This window comes from Simochromis diagramma, unplaced genomic scaffold, assembly GCF_900408965.1.
Source record: "Simochromis diagramma unplaced genomic scaffold, fSimDia1.1 OVJJ01000308.1, whole genome shotgun sequence".
Classification (NCBI taxonomy): domain Eukaryota; kingdom Metazoa; phylum Chordata; class Actinopteri; order Cichliformes; family Cichlidae; genus Simochromis; species Simochromis diagramma.
The window spans coordinates 2,426,262-2,442,565 of NW_024386785.1; the positions used below are offsets into that span (position 1 = coordinate 2,426,262).

Consider the following 16,304-nt stretch of genomic DNA (forward strand, 5'->3'; position numbering starts at 1 on the left):
TGCAGTTTGCATCCATCCAGAAGTGCTTTAGTGATATAGATATATTACAATATATATTAGCAATAATATAGATATGTGAGTATATTACAGAAATGGGTCTATTATGTTATAATGTACACGGTATGAGGTATGTTGTTGTTTTTCCTGTTTAATAATATTCAACATTGCTATTGCATTTTTCAAAAATGCCTCTCTATGCAAAATGGGTTTAAAAGCATTAACAACTGTGGGATACTGTTTGTCTGTGATTTGAACCAGGGGAACAAGTTACGTAGGGTCAGCCTGATACTATTTGTATTCCGCTGTAACTTTACTGTATGAATAGCTAACATCTCCAAAATGTCAGGAGTAGTTAGTTATTACAAGAAGTGTTTTAAAAATTAAAAATGTGGGATACTGTTTCTCCGTGATTTGGAGAGCCCAGAGCGTGCTCCCTGCATAAGGAAAACTAATTCTATTGCAGAGACCTAACTTGGCACTTCTTCAGGTGAAGCCAAAGGAAACATACGTTTCACCATATTTTCTAGTCTTTGGCTTGGAAGGAAGTTGGTTTGGATACGTATTTGGCTTCATCTGCTTCATCTCCTACTTTGGAGCCTTTGTGACCCTTTGTTTTCAGAAAGGTTGATAATGATTATGCTACTTCACTTTTGAAAGGTGTTGAGTAGAGTAGTTGTGACGCCATTTGAAACGGACCTTTTTGAAGCCCTTGTGCTCAGGCTTTAGCGTCACCGTTGAAGAAACTGTCAGAGCCTGGATAGCTCAGTCGGTAGAGCATCAGACTTTTAATCTGAGGGTCCAGGGTTCAAGTCCCTGTTCAGGCATTGTGTCTGTTTGCACCTGAAGGCAAGCACGCTTCTTAACATTTGGTTGAGACTTTGCGTAAACCGTCGTCTTGGTCATCAGTTCCAGAGTTCCTACCTGACAAACTGTAGTGTATCCAAAAGCCAGCTTTCATACCATTGCTGAGGTGACACACCACACAAGAGTAGGCTCCTTCACATTGCAGCCTATTGACATGCTAATGTCATAAATTCCTTGCTTTCAGAAAAGGTGAAAACGATCCTCTTATTTATTATCTGAATGGCGTTTCGACAGTGTTCCAACACTGGCATGTAGTTTACACATAAATATTGTTTTTGGCCTGTAGACTTGGCCTAGACATTTCTGGCCATGGCCGGGATAACTCAGTTGGAGGAGCTTCAGACATTTCATCGTGCATCTTCGTTTTGTAACTTGGAGAGCACAGCGTGGCCAGTGAGCTAGGTTGAAGACACAAGTCAGTCTTTACCACCATTTCAATGAAATACACCTAGGAGGGGACACTCTTTATAAGCGTATTCTAAATGGTCTAGTGGGTTCATTGAAGAACTCCAAAAGTCTTGACAGTCATCTTTATCCCAGTACAGGTAATGTGTCCAGTAGTAATAGCTGGTTTACTACGTGGCACAAATGGTCAAATAGATTATGGAACGTCCTGACAGTAAGTGAGAGGGAATCCGCAGGTGCAACACAAAGAGCGATACCACATATGTGCCTCTTTCTTGGCTACATATATTTTAGAAAGGATCATGAACCACTTATTTAAAGTTGAGTATTGTCATAAAGACTTTCCTGACACTTTTCCAACACTGTCATGAGATTGAATCTGCATAGGTCCTTCAATTCAATGTAATACTTTTCATCTTACGTTCCGTGTCAGGGGTTGACATTTGTTCAAACACAATAAGGGAGAAAATGACACACTGTAGACCAAGTCAGAGAGTTTAAAAACGTGTACACGGGTGAGCGTCTCTGAGAACACACACATGCGGGTGAATGCTCTGAGAAGACAAACACCACGAGCACAGGCTTCTTGCTTTATTTATAAGGCAAAAATGGGTTACATAGTACTTCCTCTTTTAACTGTCAGAGGAGAGGTCAGGCATTACCTCAGCTTATCTAACCTTGCACACATATACTGAAAATAACAACATAGAAGTATATCATGCTTATCTGACATCACATACTGAGGTGAGAAATACAAAGTATATTATGATTTGTCAAACATCTCAAACACTTAAGTAAGGAATGCATTATGTTCTCTTTAACAATAAGCGTTGCCCGTGTGAAACTATATGAACACACATACAATATAAGGCATACTTGGTTTAGAATATAAGGCTTACTTGATTATATTGTATTATAGAGATTTGGTTATATTGAATAATGTAGAAAATCTCTAACATTCCGGTAAGTATTCTGGGGTCTTGCTTTTTTCACAACAGATCTTTTTCCTCAAAACATTATTACAAAGATTGTGGTGTTTCTCTTTTTTCATCATTAGTTATGACTCTAACATGGACGACAGCAGGGACAACAAGAAGAACCGGTTTTCCAGTACTATGGCCTTCATGGAGGAGTATCTTAACAACGTCCTTAATGATGACATGCCATTCCATGACGAGGAGAAAAACAAGCTCACATATGAGGTCTGGTTCTACTCCCTAGTCTTACAACTTCACTAAAAAGTTCTACTACTACTGTCTGTTATTACTTCTTCCATTTCCCTTCTTCCTTCAGGTGGTGAGTTTGGCCAGACATTTGATCTACTTTGGCTTCTACAGTTTCTTTGAGTTGCTCAGACTCACAAGGACCCTGCTGGGCATCATTGACTGCAGACTCAATCCAGGACACGCTGGTCTCGTATTCAATGATGATGCATCAGGTGACTTAAAATACCATAACAAGCTAAGACATTCAATTGTTTAACAACAACTTGTTTAACAACATCAGGTTTGCTGCCAAGTTTAACTTTAGTTTTTATCTTCAATTGCTTACTTATTTTTATTAGTTCTATTTAAAAGAACTAGGAGAATGTAACGGGCCCTGTTTGTTTGTATGCCTGTTTGTGAGCAGTTTAGATTCCACAATTTTAAGATATCATCTTCAGATTTTGTGTGATAGTAGATACTAACAAGAGCCCAAACTCAAATTGTTGTGAAAATCAGTTCAAGGTCAAGTTCGCACCGATCTCTGAATGCGCTTGTTCTATTTAGTCCAATGAAAGTCCATTAAAAGTCAAAAGGAACAAACAAAAACAAACATTTATCTTTGATACCTTGATAACTTATTCATCTATTATAATGTTAAAGCTCGCTAAAGCTCAATTGTTCCTTCCCTTATGAAGAAAAGGTCTTTTTGTTCATGAATTTATGGGAATTGCAGTAAATCTTTTTTGCTCTCTCTCTCTCTCTCATCTGCATTTGTATATTCTGGTCATTTGATCTGTATTTCCAGTTTTTTTTAACCAAACATGGCTGATTTGTTTTATCAAGTTCAGCTCATTCTCTGTTTCAAGCATTTTTTCATTTGTCTTTATTGTTTATTGATTCTTTTCAGTTATTTTCACCTTTCATTTTGTGCTGTTTTCTACTTGTTTATGTCTGGTTATATTGCTGGACCGTCCAGCAACAACATTCTTGGACTCGTTCCAAGAGGTCTTTTTGTGCCCATGTATAACTGTTATTGACTTTATTTCGAATATTGTCGGGTTAATTACACTGACATGCTTTTTTTCTTCTCTCTGTTAAGGCAAGAACGTGAAGCGCTCTATACACGGGATGGGTCAGATGATGTCGACCATGGTCCTCAACAGGAAACAGTCCATATTCGGAGGTGCAGTTTCCAGAGGGGCAGGAATGGGGCCAGCGCTTGTGCTTGAAGGACAAAGAGCCAGTAAAGATAGTCTCGACAACATGGACTTGACAGTGATGGATACTAAGCTGAAGATACTGGAGATATTACAGGTAATATACAATAATTTTAACACATTTTACACTCAGTGGCCACTTTTTTGTTTTTAGGTACACCCATCCAATGCAGTACAATATTTAAAATGAAATTTATTAGATATCGATTAGACAACATTGCCCAACCAGTGTTTAGCAAAAGGGCCTGCTCACAAAATGCCTTTAGTTTGTAAGAAAAGTTATAAGAATGACATTCAAACCCTATATGTAAAATTATGTTATTGTAATTGAATTCCACTTTCCTTTTCATCAGTTCATCCTGAATGTCCGTCTGGACTATCGCCTCTCCTTCCTCCTGTCTGTATTTAAGAAGGAGTTTGTGGACGTTTATCCCATGGCTGACGCTGACGCTACCACTAATATGGAGCATGCAGGTAGAAACACAGCTGGTGGAAATAAACTCATTCAATTCATTTTAACTCTAACATACATAAACTATATATAAAAAGTTGTCTTCTGCTTCTATATGCATGCATGTGCATACATGTGGGAAAAGACAAGAAAGGGGGTAAAGTGCACAGTTCTGCAGCACTATATACATTTGAACAGTATTCAAAAATATACAATGTACAAATATGCAAGTCAGGAATACAAATAGTGACATATATTTACAGTGTAGTTGCACAGTGATGATGTGTGTTCTGTTTATGGAGGGAAGTGCTTGGATTGGGGGGTGGAACTGTGTTTTCAGTGCATGTGTGAGGTCAGCGTGGTTATGGTTTTTGGGAATAAATTATTCTTGAGTTTGTCAGTCTTTGTGCTGATGCACCTGTAGCACTTCCCTGAGGGAAGAATTCGTTTCCAATATTTATCTAAATACCTAAAAACACAATTCAAATAATCTGGGACCTGTTATGCTTTTCCTTATTTTCTGAAATCCATATACTGTTATAATGGTGGATTTTTTCATGGACAACTCTTCAAGTAATGAGGTCATTACTTGCACTACTGTTCACTGTGAGTCATAAGCTGCACAGCTTTTTCCTTTTTTCCTTCCTCAAAATTTTCTTTGCTTAATAGTAGTACAGCCAGGGCTGCACCAAGGGGCAGAGAGGAGACACGAGGGGCTGGAGAAACACAGAGTGGAACACAAGGAGGGAAACAAGACGCGAGGGCTCACAACATATATACACACAGACACACCGCGAGAGACACAGAGGGCAAAGACACAAGAGGGAATCTAATAATCGAGAATCTAAACACGGAATAAAAGAAACTCACAACTAAGACTATAAATGAACCTGAACATAAAACATAATCCAAAATATTACTAGAACACAAGAAACTCAAAATGCTGGGTCCAGGTAATGACATAAACTGTGAGGTTGTTCTGCTAGGATCCAGAAATAAAAATATGTATATGAAAGAGGTATGACAGGTCCCATTAAAATATGATAAATCTAATAATTCAATATTTAACAAAACTTTAATGAGATGGGATAAATTTACACAGATTTTAGAAAAACTTTTGCGTGTTGTCTACCTGAATATCCACCCTGCAGTTTTTCTTAAGGTGCTTGTGTTACTTGTCTCCCTATGCTTCAGATGTGCCGGTTAACATGGACATGACAGGTAGTGCATAGATAAGCTCATATTAGAGGCAAAGAAGAACCTACAGAGAGCACATGCCACATTTCTTCACCAGTTTACATGTCATTTTATTATTATAACACAAATTACTGCGCAAAAGTCTTTAACCCTATTTCTTAATAGTTGGTGCACGACTTAGATTGGAATGTCTTGATGCATGCTCATCCAGGTAAGTAAATCCCAAAAGGTTTGTGTTCATCTGGACGTAGCGTTTTCAGTGGGTGAAACGTTTCGTTACTCATCCAGGTGACTTCTTCAGTCTCAGCTGACTGCAGGTTTCCAACCTTATAAACAGTACATTTGCACATGACTGAAACTAGCACCACTGAAAGAACACTTTTCACGTAAATGGGAAAGCATCCCTGAATCAAGGAGGGGGCTAAAGGGGACATCTTTCACCATCTTACAATGCTGTGATTGCAGCCATTCCCCAACTCTCTGGTACTCATGACCATCGATCAGCGGTCTTTGATCAATGGTCAAGACAATTTGCATATTAATGACTCACAGCCCATTGTTCATTCAGCGTCCAGATAAACAGAACTCAGATTGAAAGATTTCCACAATGTGAAGCAGTGTGGGATCATCTTGAAAGAGAACAGAACAAGCTAACCAATCCAAAGAGGAGGTTTGGACTGTTCAAGAAAACTGGAAATTATTGCTAAAGAATAATTAAAGGAATTTGGGAGTTCAGGTTGTGTTGAAGAATAAATCTAGTCATATTAAATATTGACTTTCAAGCATATTAGAATGATCCATACTGTTTGTATTTCTATCTATGCTTGCACATGTTGTCCATCTTCCTAGCAGAGCATCAAGAAATGAGGGTTGGCTCAAGACTTTTGCACAGTAATGGGTAACATTTAGAGTGAACCGTATGAGCAACTTGGTGTGAAACCATGAATAATTAATTTCAGTTCTGTTGTTTATTAACATCTGCCTTTTTGTCCCCTACTCAGCCACCATCAACCTGCAGTTCATTGGAGAGCAGGCAGAGGCCATGTTTGGAGTTGGGTATGTATCGCTGGACATGCATTCATGCACAGGTTTTATTAATACAACATACACACATCTTAAGTACTTTGTGTGTTTGTGTGCAGAAAAGGGAACAGTATCCTGGAGGTGGACGATGAAGGTGGTCGCATGTTCCTGCGGGTGTTGATCCACCTCACAATGCATGACTACGCTCCTCTGGTGTCTGCAGCCCTGCAGCTGCTTTTCAGACACTTCAGCCAGCGACAGGAAATGTTACATACTTTTAAACAGGTGCACACAGACATGCAAAATCTACATAAATAAGCACAAAACAAATCCAGTATCTCTTAAACAAAATGCTGACCCCTTAAAATGCTTTACTGTCATTCAGAAGGGAATGTAATAAAAAGCAGAAGAAGTACAGTCATGAGAATCAGTGTACACAACACTAGCTAAGACCAGCAATTCTTCATTAAACTCGTCATAATTACCTTCAAATGGTCTATTTTTTTGTATTCACTGAATTTTTCAAATCTTCCTGGAGATCTGTGGCCCTGAGGGGTGTAGTGCGAAGTAAGTTCAGTATATCCAGGCTTTCTTTGCGTTAGCTAGTTTAATAAAACCTCAAACATAACGGTGCTTTCTTTGCTAACCCAGGCTTTCTGCTACAGTCTTCTGTGGGAACTCAGAACATGAAAAATATTGCAGAATATTCATGTTAATCCTCCAAGTTGTGACTGCAGGTCCAGTTGCTGATCTCCGCTCAGGATGTGGAGAACTACAAGCTGATTAAGGCAGATCTGGATCGCCTCAGGACATTGGTGGAGAAATCTGAACTGTGGGTGGAGAAGAAAAGCTCGGGAGGAGGAGACGGGAAGAAGGACAAGAAAGACAAGAAGGAAAAAACAGAGGTAAGGACTAATGAGATAAGAACAAGATAAGGGCATCCTTGCAAAAGAGATTTTCTAATCTCTGTGGATTTTTCCCCCTGTTTAAATAAAACATTTTTAAAATGTATTGTGATACTACTGAGTGTGTGAAAGCTAAAGCTTTGAGAATGCAGGAGCGCATGATGAGAAATTATGAAGAAACTTTTCAAATCAAAGGTTTTAAATGTACGTAAGTTAGGTCTTATGCAGACGTGTAATACAAAGCCTGCATAGCTCAGCTGGTGAGAGTATTAGTCTTTGATTGTAGTATGCTGTGGACACAAACACAGACAGCTGCAGACAGCATTGTTAACCAGCATCCTCAAGAGCAAAGCGACGTAGGACTTTCAAACTGAAAAATCTCAGATGAGTTCGAACATCAGGGTCAGAGGTCAAGTCTTCTGAAAATCTTGTGAATGTGATAAGCTGAGAACAAGGTGATGTAGGATAGTGCTGCCAGTATTTTTTAATTCAGTGGTCATAATTTTTAATTGGCTATATGACCAATAAACCAATTATAATCAAATTCATGAAATATGAAATTATGAGGTTTTATTTTAACAGAGTTAGTTTTAAAATACCAAGAGGTCGTTTTTTGTCTAAGTATTCGTGCCGAGGAGCTAAGGCCATTTTTCTTCATAAATATTATCTTGTTATTGTGTCTTTGTCTTTAAAGTCTATAATACTGGCTCAAACCTTCCCATATCTAAATAATAACAGTACATATATACTGAGCTGGCTGAGAGGAGAATCCCAGAGTAAGTCTGGGTTTAGAGGCTGTTTTAAAGGGTTTTTAAAGGCTAGCTGAAGTCAGTGTTACTTTGTTTTGTATGTTCTCTAAACTGCTTTTAAGATTTCAATTTTTTTCAGAACCAACAGGATCTTTGTGTCTAGGTGGCTGATTGACATCATAAGCTTTTGTCAATATAACAACTAACCAATTTATTAACCACTGACTAACTAACCAACTACCCCATTCAGTCACTATTTAAAACAACACATCAACAACATGTTATTAAAAATCTAAATACTACTAATAAAACTAAAGTACTAAACAAAAACAAATAAAAATATCTTTTGAACTTTTGCATCTTGGTTTTTAAACTCACTTCCTGTTGGTGTTGGGCTTCCTGGTGTATCATGTGGATATAAGGTAGTGGGTTTATACGTGGCATGGCACTTTCACTGCATGGCATCTCTCCTTATTCTTTCTTTCTTGTTGTTTATACTTTGAAATGCAGAAACATTATTTCTCAAATGTTTTTCTAGAACTAGTTTCTTGTTGTCATACATCTTATACACCCACACTGCATGTTTAAAAAAACCCCAACCAGCTAGTCGTGCTTTGTTCAAATGTTAGCTTGATAATGAAAACAACCAATCGCATTAACATGAGAAGTTGTTTTTGTAATAAAAAATTTAATGTAAAGAAAGAGCTTCACCCAGCGAGGGAAGTTCTAAACCTGCCAATTTAAGTGTTGTTCAAAAGTTCCAGGAGTTTAAAAATAGTTTAAAAACCAGTAACCTTACAGAAGAGATGGCAACGTTTTAAGAAATATTGGAATAAACAATAACCAGTTTGCAGTACGCAAACTGTTTGTTTTTGGCATCCGATACTGGTGCAAGCCTCCAGTACGCTACTTCCTGGAGAAACTAGATGTGCTGGTGTGTTTGCAGACATTACATCCGCCCACACACTTATTCTACCCTGCTACCCATGTCTGTTTAGTGATATATTTGCTCCTTAACCTCTGGTAACCCATCTAGGATTAGGATTAGGATTGGGGTTAGGTTAACATCCACGCCTTTCTTTTAATGCGATTTGTGGCTATTTGGAGCACCCAAATCAAAACGATTATAAGGGAAACGGCTGCAATATCAGACTTTATTTGGAATATAATATCTTCTAGTTTCTTGAAGTTTGCCTTTTTAGCATGTGGCTAAAACAAAACCTAACACTAACCAAGCTAGTTTGCTAGTGAGCTGGTAAATGTTGAGGTTAACAAGTGAATCTGAATATTGACTAGGATCAGAAATGTAGTGTAAAGTCCTCAGCGAGGACACAATGAGTGTGGTGCCATACCCGGAGAGAACTGCATATGCTGTCTGACCCTCTGCATCCTGCAGGGGGCATCACAAGAGGCAACGCCCAAGAAGGAGAAAGTGAAGGAGGGTAACGAGAACTACCAGAAAGTCAAAGAGGTGAGAGCGCCCGTTCGATAATGTTTCTTCAACACGTGATCAGTTTTTCTTTTTGATTTGTCTCTGTCTGTTGGGTTTTCTGGAACGTTCTTCCAAAAAATCATCTATTAACTAATCAACAAGGGCACAGCTGTGATGTATCTCTGTTGAAAACGTCCTGCACGTGGTGATCTTATCTCTTATCTCTCCAGCAATGGTGGTTTTTCTCTGCTCAGGATAATTCCATCATTATTCTCTCCTGCTAGTTTCTCTGGTGAACAACACCTGCAGAATGTCACAAATGGAAACGAAGATGAAAATTAAAGGATAGATTTAAGTCCTTATTTGGTATAAAATTATATTCCAAATTCAACCAATCAAAACCTTCCTTCTGCTCTGGTAAATTTTAGCTTCCAAATGTTCGGTTGTTGCCACTATGACTTCAAATTATCTTGTATTTCTTCAGTGTTGTGAAAGAAATTAGGTTTGGTACAATTTCTGATCACGACCTTTGTCAATGAATCACACTCTTTCCACATTGGAACGTCATTAATAATCAATATTTATGTGATTCATTATTTGTTTTATGTCTACAAAATCACAAAATGCTAATCTGATGATTCACTTAATATTTTATTAATTAAATGAACTAAAGTAAACTGAAATAACATCAGTTGGCTTTTTTGTGAGTGAGACTCATTTGTAGATGTGCTTAGTTTCTACAAGTCAAAGTTTTTAAAAATTCACAAGGTTATAGATTTTAATATAGCTTAAACATGATCTACGCACCTGCGCCACCTGAAAGTAAAACACACACATTTTTGAAAACACAGTATATTTAAAGAAATAGTAATGAGCCCATAATTGAGTCTTGGGGAAAACTGGCAGTATTATCCAAGTATGTCTTTAAATTAAACGCTCGGGAAACAATGAATGAATAAACATGCGTTTTATTCACAAATAAGATTCATTTTAGCATTTTCAGAAATGAAAAAATGTCTTATCACTTAGAATATGTGTGAAAAAGCCCTGAGCCCAACACGGCACCTACTCAGGTTGTTCTAAAGATAATTCTACAGACATTGTTTAAAAGTAATGAATGTGTTACATTGTGTGTGTTACGTAATGTATTTTATGTTAACTTTTTTAGTGTGTAAAGAAATCTTTTTTTCCTAAATGTGGAATGGCTTTATGAAAGACTTTTTTACACAGTGCATACTTTCTTTGGGGGAAAACTTTAATTGCTAAAAATGCAAATTAAACTCATTTCTTAGCATATGCAGCCCATCAGAGATGCTATCGTTAATTAAAACTAAGCTAAAATACACAGTGGGATACTTAGAGCTTAGAAAAAATGTACAAAAATATAATTGCAGGCTCTACAGTACCGTGCAACAGTCTTCAGCCAAACCTCATTATATTTTATTTTCATGGAGCCAGACTTGGAATTTTTTCAGTGCTTATTGTTTCAAAGGAGCTTGCAAAGAAAAGCGTCTGGACTTCTTTAAGTTGCTTGAAGACGTTTCACCTCTCATCCGAGAAGCTTCTTCAGTTCTAAGGTCAAATGGTGGAGAGTCCCAGATTTAAACCCAGTGCTTATTGTTTAAGCTCAATGCTAACCTAAGAATCATTCAAGGATAAAAAGACACCTAACTCAAGAGATAAACCTGTGTTGTGTCTCCACATAGCAGACAGCTTAGCAAAGAATCACTTGTAAAGTATAAACACAGTGTCAGTGCAGTAAAAGCATACCTGGATAGAGAAACACAATGGATTGACACCCCCACCCCCCTGGAGCCTGGACCTCAACATTATTGAAGCCGCGTGGGACGAAGAACGGAACAAACAAAGCAGCCAACATCCGAAGAAGAGCTTCAGATGTCCTTCCACCAAGCCTAAGAATTATTCCTGAAGACTACTTTGTTGTTGTTGTATTCAGGCTGTGTTGAAGAATGAAGGTGGTGATACCAAATACTGACTTTCAAGCTTGTTGTATACTGTATTTTCACATATATTTGCACATATTTCAATAAAACAGTGCACCTATTTCCCCTTTTACTAACAAAATATAAAAATGAAGGGTGTCCTTGCACTCTGATATCTGTTTCACCCATGAAAATAACGCTCATAAAAGCAAACTGACATTGACACTAGAAAACTAAAATGAAATGAAGTATTTCAACCAATAAAAGTTAAACTGACCATCATCTGTCTAACTGCACATGACTCCACTGTCTGCCATCTCGCTCCTCCCCCCTGCAGATCCTGGAGAGGTTGAATAAGATGTGCAGCAGCGGAGTTTGGAAGAAGCAGCAGAGGCTGCTAAAAAACATGGGTGCTCATAAAGTGATGCTGGACCTGCTGCAGGTCTCCTACGACAAGGTAAGACAGGACACCCCAAATTAAAAGCACCTTGGCAGGCTTAATTAAGCAGGTCAATTCAAATAGTGCTGCACTTGAAGCCATGCAGCCTTATTTTAAATGACATTGAAATCTCACAGTGGAGTTTTTCATCAATAACTTATTACAGATGTTCTTTCTTTTTCCAGTCTTCTTTTCATTTTGAACTGTGGAGTAGTTATAATAATGTAATACTTATCAAACAGGCTGAGATTTGTTATTTAGCAGCCATTCATATTTATTGTAGTTAACTTTTGCCCCTGGTGTTCGTGGATTTCTTTCGTTCGATTAAAATATATGTGTATATTCAAATAGTCTGGCTGTAGCCAGATTTGAGAGGAGAGTTCAGCTCAACCAAGACTAACCATCGTGTTCGTCTCTGTGTGTGTGCAGAATGATGTGAAGATGCAGGAGATCATCAAGTATACTCACCTGTTCCTGCAGAAGTTCTGTATGGGGAACCAAGAGAATCAGGCTCTGTTGCACAAGAACCTCAACTTGTTTCTCAACCCGGGGGTAAGCTGCTTCACAAATGTGCAAAAGTTATACAAAATGCTTATTTAGTTCATAAATCTGAGTGGACGTTCAGTACGCTTTAAGGGTGGTTGATTTTATGTGTGGTTACATGTTCAGACATCTTTGTGAGGACAGAAATTGTCATGCTACTACACCTGTGGGGACCAAGAGTCACTTATGGGGACAAAATGCCCGTCGCCAACGAGTTTGGAGGCATGTTTGAGACTCAAAATGTGGTTTTAGTGTGAGGGTTACAGCTAGGTTATGGTTAGGTTTAGGGTATCCGTTAGGCATTATGTCAATGACATGTCCTCACTAAGATATGAAAACGAGTGTGTGTGTGTGTGTGTGTTTCTTTTTCTTTAGGAATTTGTCAAGTGAGAAAACAGTCTTAATATCTTATCTCCTGTCCCACACTCATAAGTTGAAATTTCTGACACCTGACTCCAATTAGCCAATTACCTCCCTGTTTATATACCCAGCCTACATTTAGAGACACTCGTTGCCAGATTCTCTTTAAATGCAGTGTAGTCAAACCTTTCAGTTTTAGTTTTCTATCACTTTTAATTATCTTTACCTTTAACTTCTGTCAGCTCTGTGAAGCTAAATAAGCCAAAATCAGAAATCTTTTGTACAGTTGGATTTTCTTCTACATAAAACGCCTGATCAAGTTACTTCTGTTTAAACGGCTTTCATTTATTTTACTTTAGCTAATCAACTTTTACTCGTTTAAAGAAAATGTCGGTTGTCTCTGGGTTTATTAAAGTGATTTGAGTGGCTGGTAGAGAGAAACCTCTCTGACAACTCTAATGCTCGGTGTACTGAAGGGGACTTGAATGAAAATTAATCAGCTAGAGAAAGAATATCAGCCTCTTCCACGTCATGCATTTTTAATGTCTCTTTGCTATTTGGGCTGACTGGGACCTGATGAATGTAAAAACAAAGAATTACCAGATTTAGTTTTTTTTTACCTGATTTTTGTTTCTCAGGAAAAATGAGAGCCACATACGAGGACACTCGTTTTAAATTTTGATAGTACAGTGGCAGTATGATGTCCTCGTAAGTGGATATCAGGCCCTTGTAGAGCAAAATTTTATATTTTTGTCTAAATAACCCAAAATGTGATGTCCACATATGTGACGCCAGGTCCCAGGAGGTTTGTGATTAGAAACCATATTATAAACTATAAGCTGTTTTGTGGTTGGATGATGTCACAGGGACATAGTGACATAGTGAAAACAAATTCCCCAAATTTTCCAACATTCAGGAGGCAGTCAAAGTCAAAGTCAAAGTCAAAACTAGTCTTCTCTAAATAAATATCAGTGTTGATGTGACTGACCTGAAGTGAAACCTTTTTGATTTCCAAACTTTTCCTTGTTCATGTCCAGCTCCTGGAGGCGGAGACAGTGCAGCACATCTTCAGTAATAACTACCAACTGTGCAGCGAGATCTCTGAGAGCGTGCTGCATCACTTCATCCACTGCCTGGCAACGCACGGCCGCCATGTCCAGTACCTCAACTTCCTCCACACCATCATCAAGGCCGAGGGCAAGTACGTCAAGAAGTGTCAGGACATGATCATGACCGAGGTGAGGATGAGACGCGCCGCGTCGCTTCTACTAAAACATCAACCCGTGTTTTCATGCTGATGTGTTCAACTTTTCCTTTCATCTCTTCTTGTAGTTAACAAACGCCGGTGAGGACGTGGTCGTCTTTTACAACGACAAGAACTCGTTTAAAGTCATGCTGGAGCTGATGGCAGAGAGCAGGGAGGGCGTCAGTGAGACCAGCCCACTCAGGTAACCAAGGCAGCGATGATGATGATGATGATGTTGAAGTAATGAAAAAAAGCAGTTTTATTAATCCATCTTCGTAAAACCTGATACTAACCATAACACGGTCATTTAAGAAATGACAGGCTTGTATTTTATTTGTTAAATGACTGAAAGCTTCGAGCTGGAGACAATAACAGGATAAAATGATCCTATAACAGGATATAAAAGGATCCAAACAGCATGTCGCTCTGCATGTTTAAGATTTTTTATGTCCTTCCTGATTCAATCAAAAAGGAATTTGTGTCTCCTCTGATCTTGAACCAGCTACTCAAATTTTATTTAATTTCTAAACATGTTTTCTTGAGAAGTTCTTGCAGTGATTGTGAACTTATAGTTATACAATTGTTGTAATGCACTATCTGACGTGATGGTGGCAGTGCTGTGTCACTGTTCTAATACCAAAACCCAGACGCAATGATGCAGTGTGTCAGTATCGCTCTGGACGCGTGGCTGTATATTAAGCTACAGATGACGTCGAGGAGTTCATTTGTTTCATCAGTCAAATCGTTTAAAAGAAGAAGCAGAGCAGAAGTTTGTACCACCTTAACTCTGCTGCTATAAACACACAAGTCGTGGCTCTTCTGATGAGCCTTCAGCTGATGTGGCCAGAGCTGCAAAACAGGAGACACGAGTCATGACTTGTTAAAATGGACTGAATGTTTATCAATCTTTAGTTTTTCCAGAATATCAGAACTGATTTAATTTTTTAAAATTTTAATTGACAGATTTGGTTCTGGCAGATTTTGCCCTATAAGAAGTCACATCTGTTTTCAAGTATATATACGTGTGGGTGCATATATATTTTACTTGAGTCTAAATACTGTGTGGACAACAAAGTTTTTCACGTTACCATCAGGTGCTTTTATTTCCCATCCCAAACATGCTGTCGTGTTTCCGTCTGAGACCTGAATGTGAAATAATTTCCCCCCCTGCAGGTATCACATCTCTCTGGTGGAGCTTCTGGCTGCTTGTGCAGAGGGGAAGAACGTGTACACGGAGATTAAATGCACCTCCCTGCTGCCCCTGGAGGATGTGGTCAGGGTGGTGACCCATGAGGACTGCATTACTGAGGTTCTCACCGCGTTTGTGTGGTTTAAGGTTTTTAAACTGCTTCGATTCAACCAGAAAGCTAACTCGACTTCCTGTGTGTCTCCAGGTGAAAATTGCCTATGTGAACTTTGTGAATCACTGCTATGTGGACACAGAGGTGGAGATGAAGGAAATCTACACATCCAACCACATCTGGAATCTGTTTGAGGACTTCACTGTGGACATGGCTCGGGTAGGAACAGCACCATAGTTTATCATCATAACTGATAAACTATTGTAAATCTTTACCTCATTATTTAAAACTACACCCAGGTTTAACACAAGCCTCCAGCTTTGTAACATTATAGTTTCCATAATGTGCAGAGTCTTTCTTTATATTTTGCTTCCACTGAGTTGGATTTGGGGGGAAAAGTGGTCTTGAGCACTTGAGGCTTTTTTTTGGACATTGGCAGATTTCTTTTCCTTTTTTTTGTTAAACCTCACCTAAAAGCCTCCTAATTCAACAGATGAACCAGTGCTGCCTTCACATAACAGACAATTTAGTAAAGAACCAATTTGAATTTTAGTCTCTTTCGTCCAGTTCCTTTAGTTCAGGGGTGGGCATCTCAACTCTCGCGGCCCGGTACTGGTCCGAGGCCCGGGGGTTGGGGACCGCTGGGTTATATGATTGTTGGGTTTTTCTCTGTATGTGTTACTGTAGGGTCTACCTTAAAATATAAAGCACCTTGAAGCGACTGTTGTTGTGATTTGGCGCTGTGTAAATAAAATTGAATTGACACACCCACACAAGGTCAATTTCAGGAGGAGGCCCTGCTAGGATGTAAGACAAGGTGATTGCCAAAGGGCTATTAGCTTAAAACTTGGCCTATACCAGCATTGTGTGGGGAGTATCCTTAAAAAATATCTGAGGAAATTGAAGAATAGGAGGTCAAATAGTGACAAGCCTAAAAAAACTATCTACAGCAGAACAACAGGTATACAGTTTCTGAGAGTCATATCCATAAGAAAGTAGACAAAAAACAACCTGACGTGACATG

General features: G+C 38.6%; 1 protein-coding gene and 1 non-coding gene across 4 annotated transcripts in view; both read left to right on the top strand.

Moving 5' to 3' along the window:
- The window catches only part of itpr3 (inositol 1,4,5-trisphosphate receptor, type 3), a 66,961-nt gene that overhangs the window by 36,086 nt on the left and 14,571 nt on the right, over window positions 1-16,304 (top strand). For 2 of the 3 annotated variants that reach the window (XM_040022747.1, XM_040022748.1), the window contains 15 exons: window positions 2,327-2,471; window positions 2,563-2,707; window positions 3,574-3,788; window positions 4,045-4,165; window positions 5,337-5,363; window positions 6,341-6,395; window positions 6,482-6,647; window positions 7,100-7,267; window positions 9,413-9,487; window positions 11,729-11,848; window positions 12,260-12,382; window positions 13,771-13,971; window positions 14,066-14,181; window positions 15,153-15,288; window positions 15,374-15,499. In XM_040022747.1, coding sequence (XP_039878681.1) covers window positions 2,327-2,471; window positions 2,563-2,707; window positions 3,574-3,788; window positions 4,045-4,165; window positions 5,337-5,363; window positions 6,341-6,395; window positions 6,482-6,647; window positions 7,100-7,267; window positions 9,413-9,487; window positions 11,729-11,848; window positions 12,260-12,382; window positions 13,771-13,971; window positions 14,066-14,181; window positions 15,153-15,288; window positions 15,374-15,499 — 1,939 coding nt within the window. The remainder of the gene's footprint in view (window positions 1-2,326; window positions 2,472-2,562; window positions 2,708-3,573; window positions 3,789-4,044; window positions 4,166-5,336; window positions 5,364-6,340; window positions 6,396-6,481; window positions 6,648-7,099; window positions 7,268-9,412; window positions 9,488-11,728; window positions 11,849-12,259; window positions 12,383-13,770; window positions 13,972-14,065; window positions 14,182-15,152; window positions 15,289-15,373; window positions 15,500-16,304) is intronic. The other variant, XM_040022750.1, reaches the window with a different exon arrangement.
- Window positions 752-824, top strand: trnak-uuu. Its single transcript has one exon. It is a non-coding gene; the product is annotated as a tRNA-Lys (tRNA).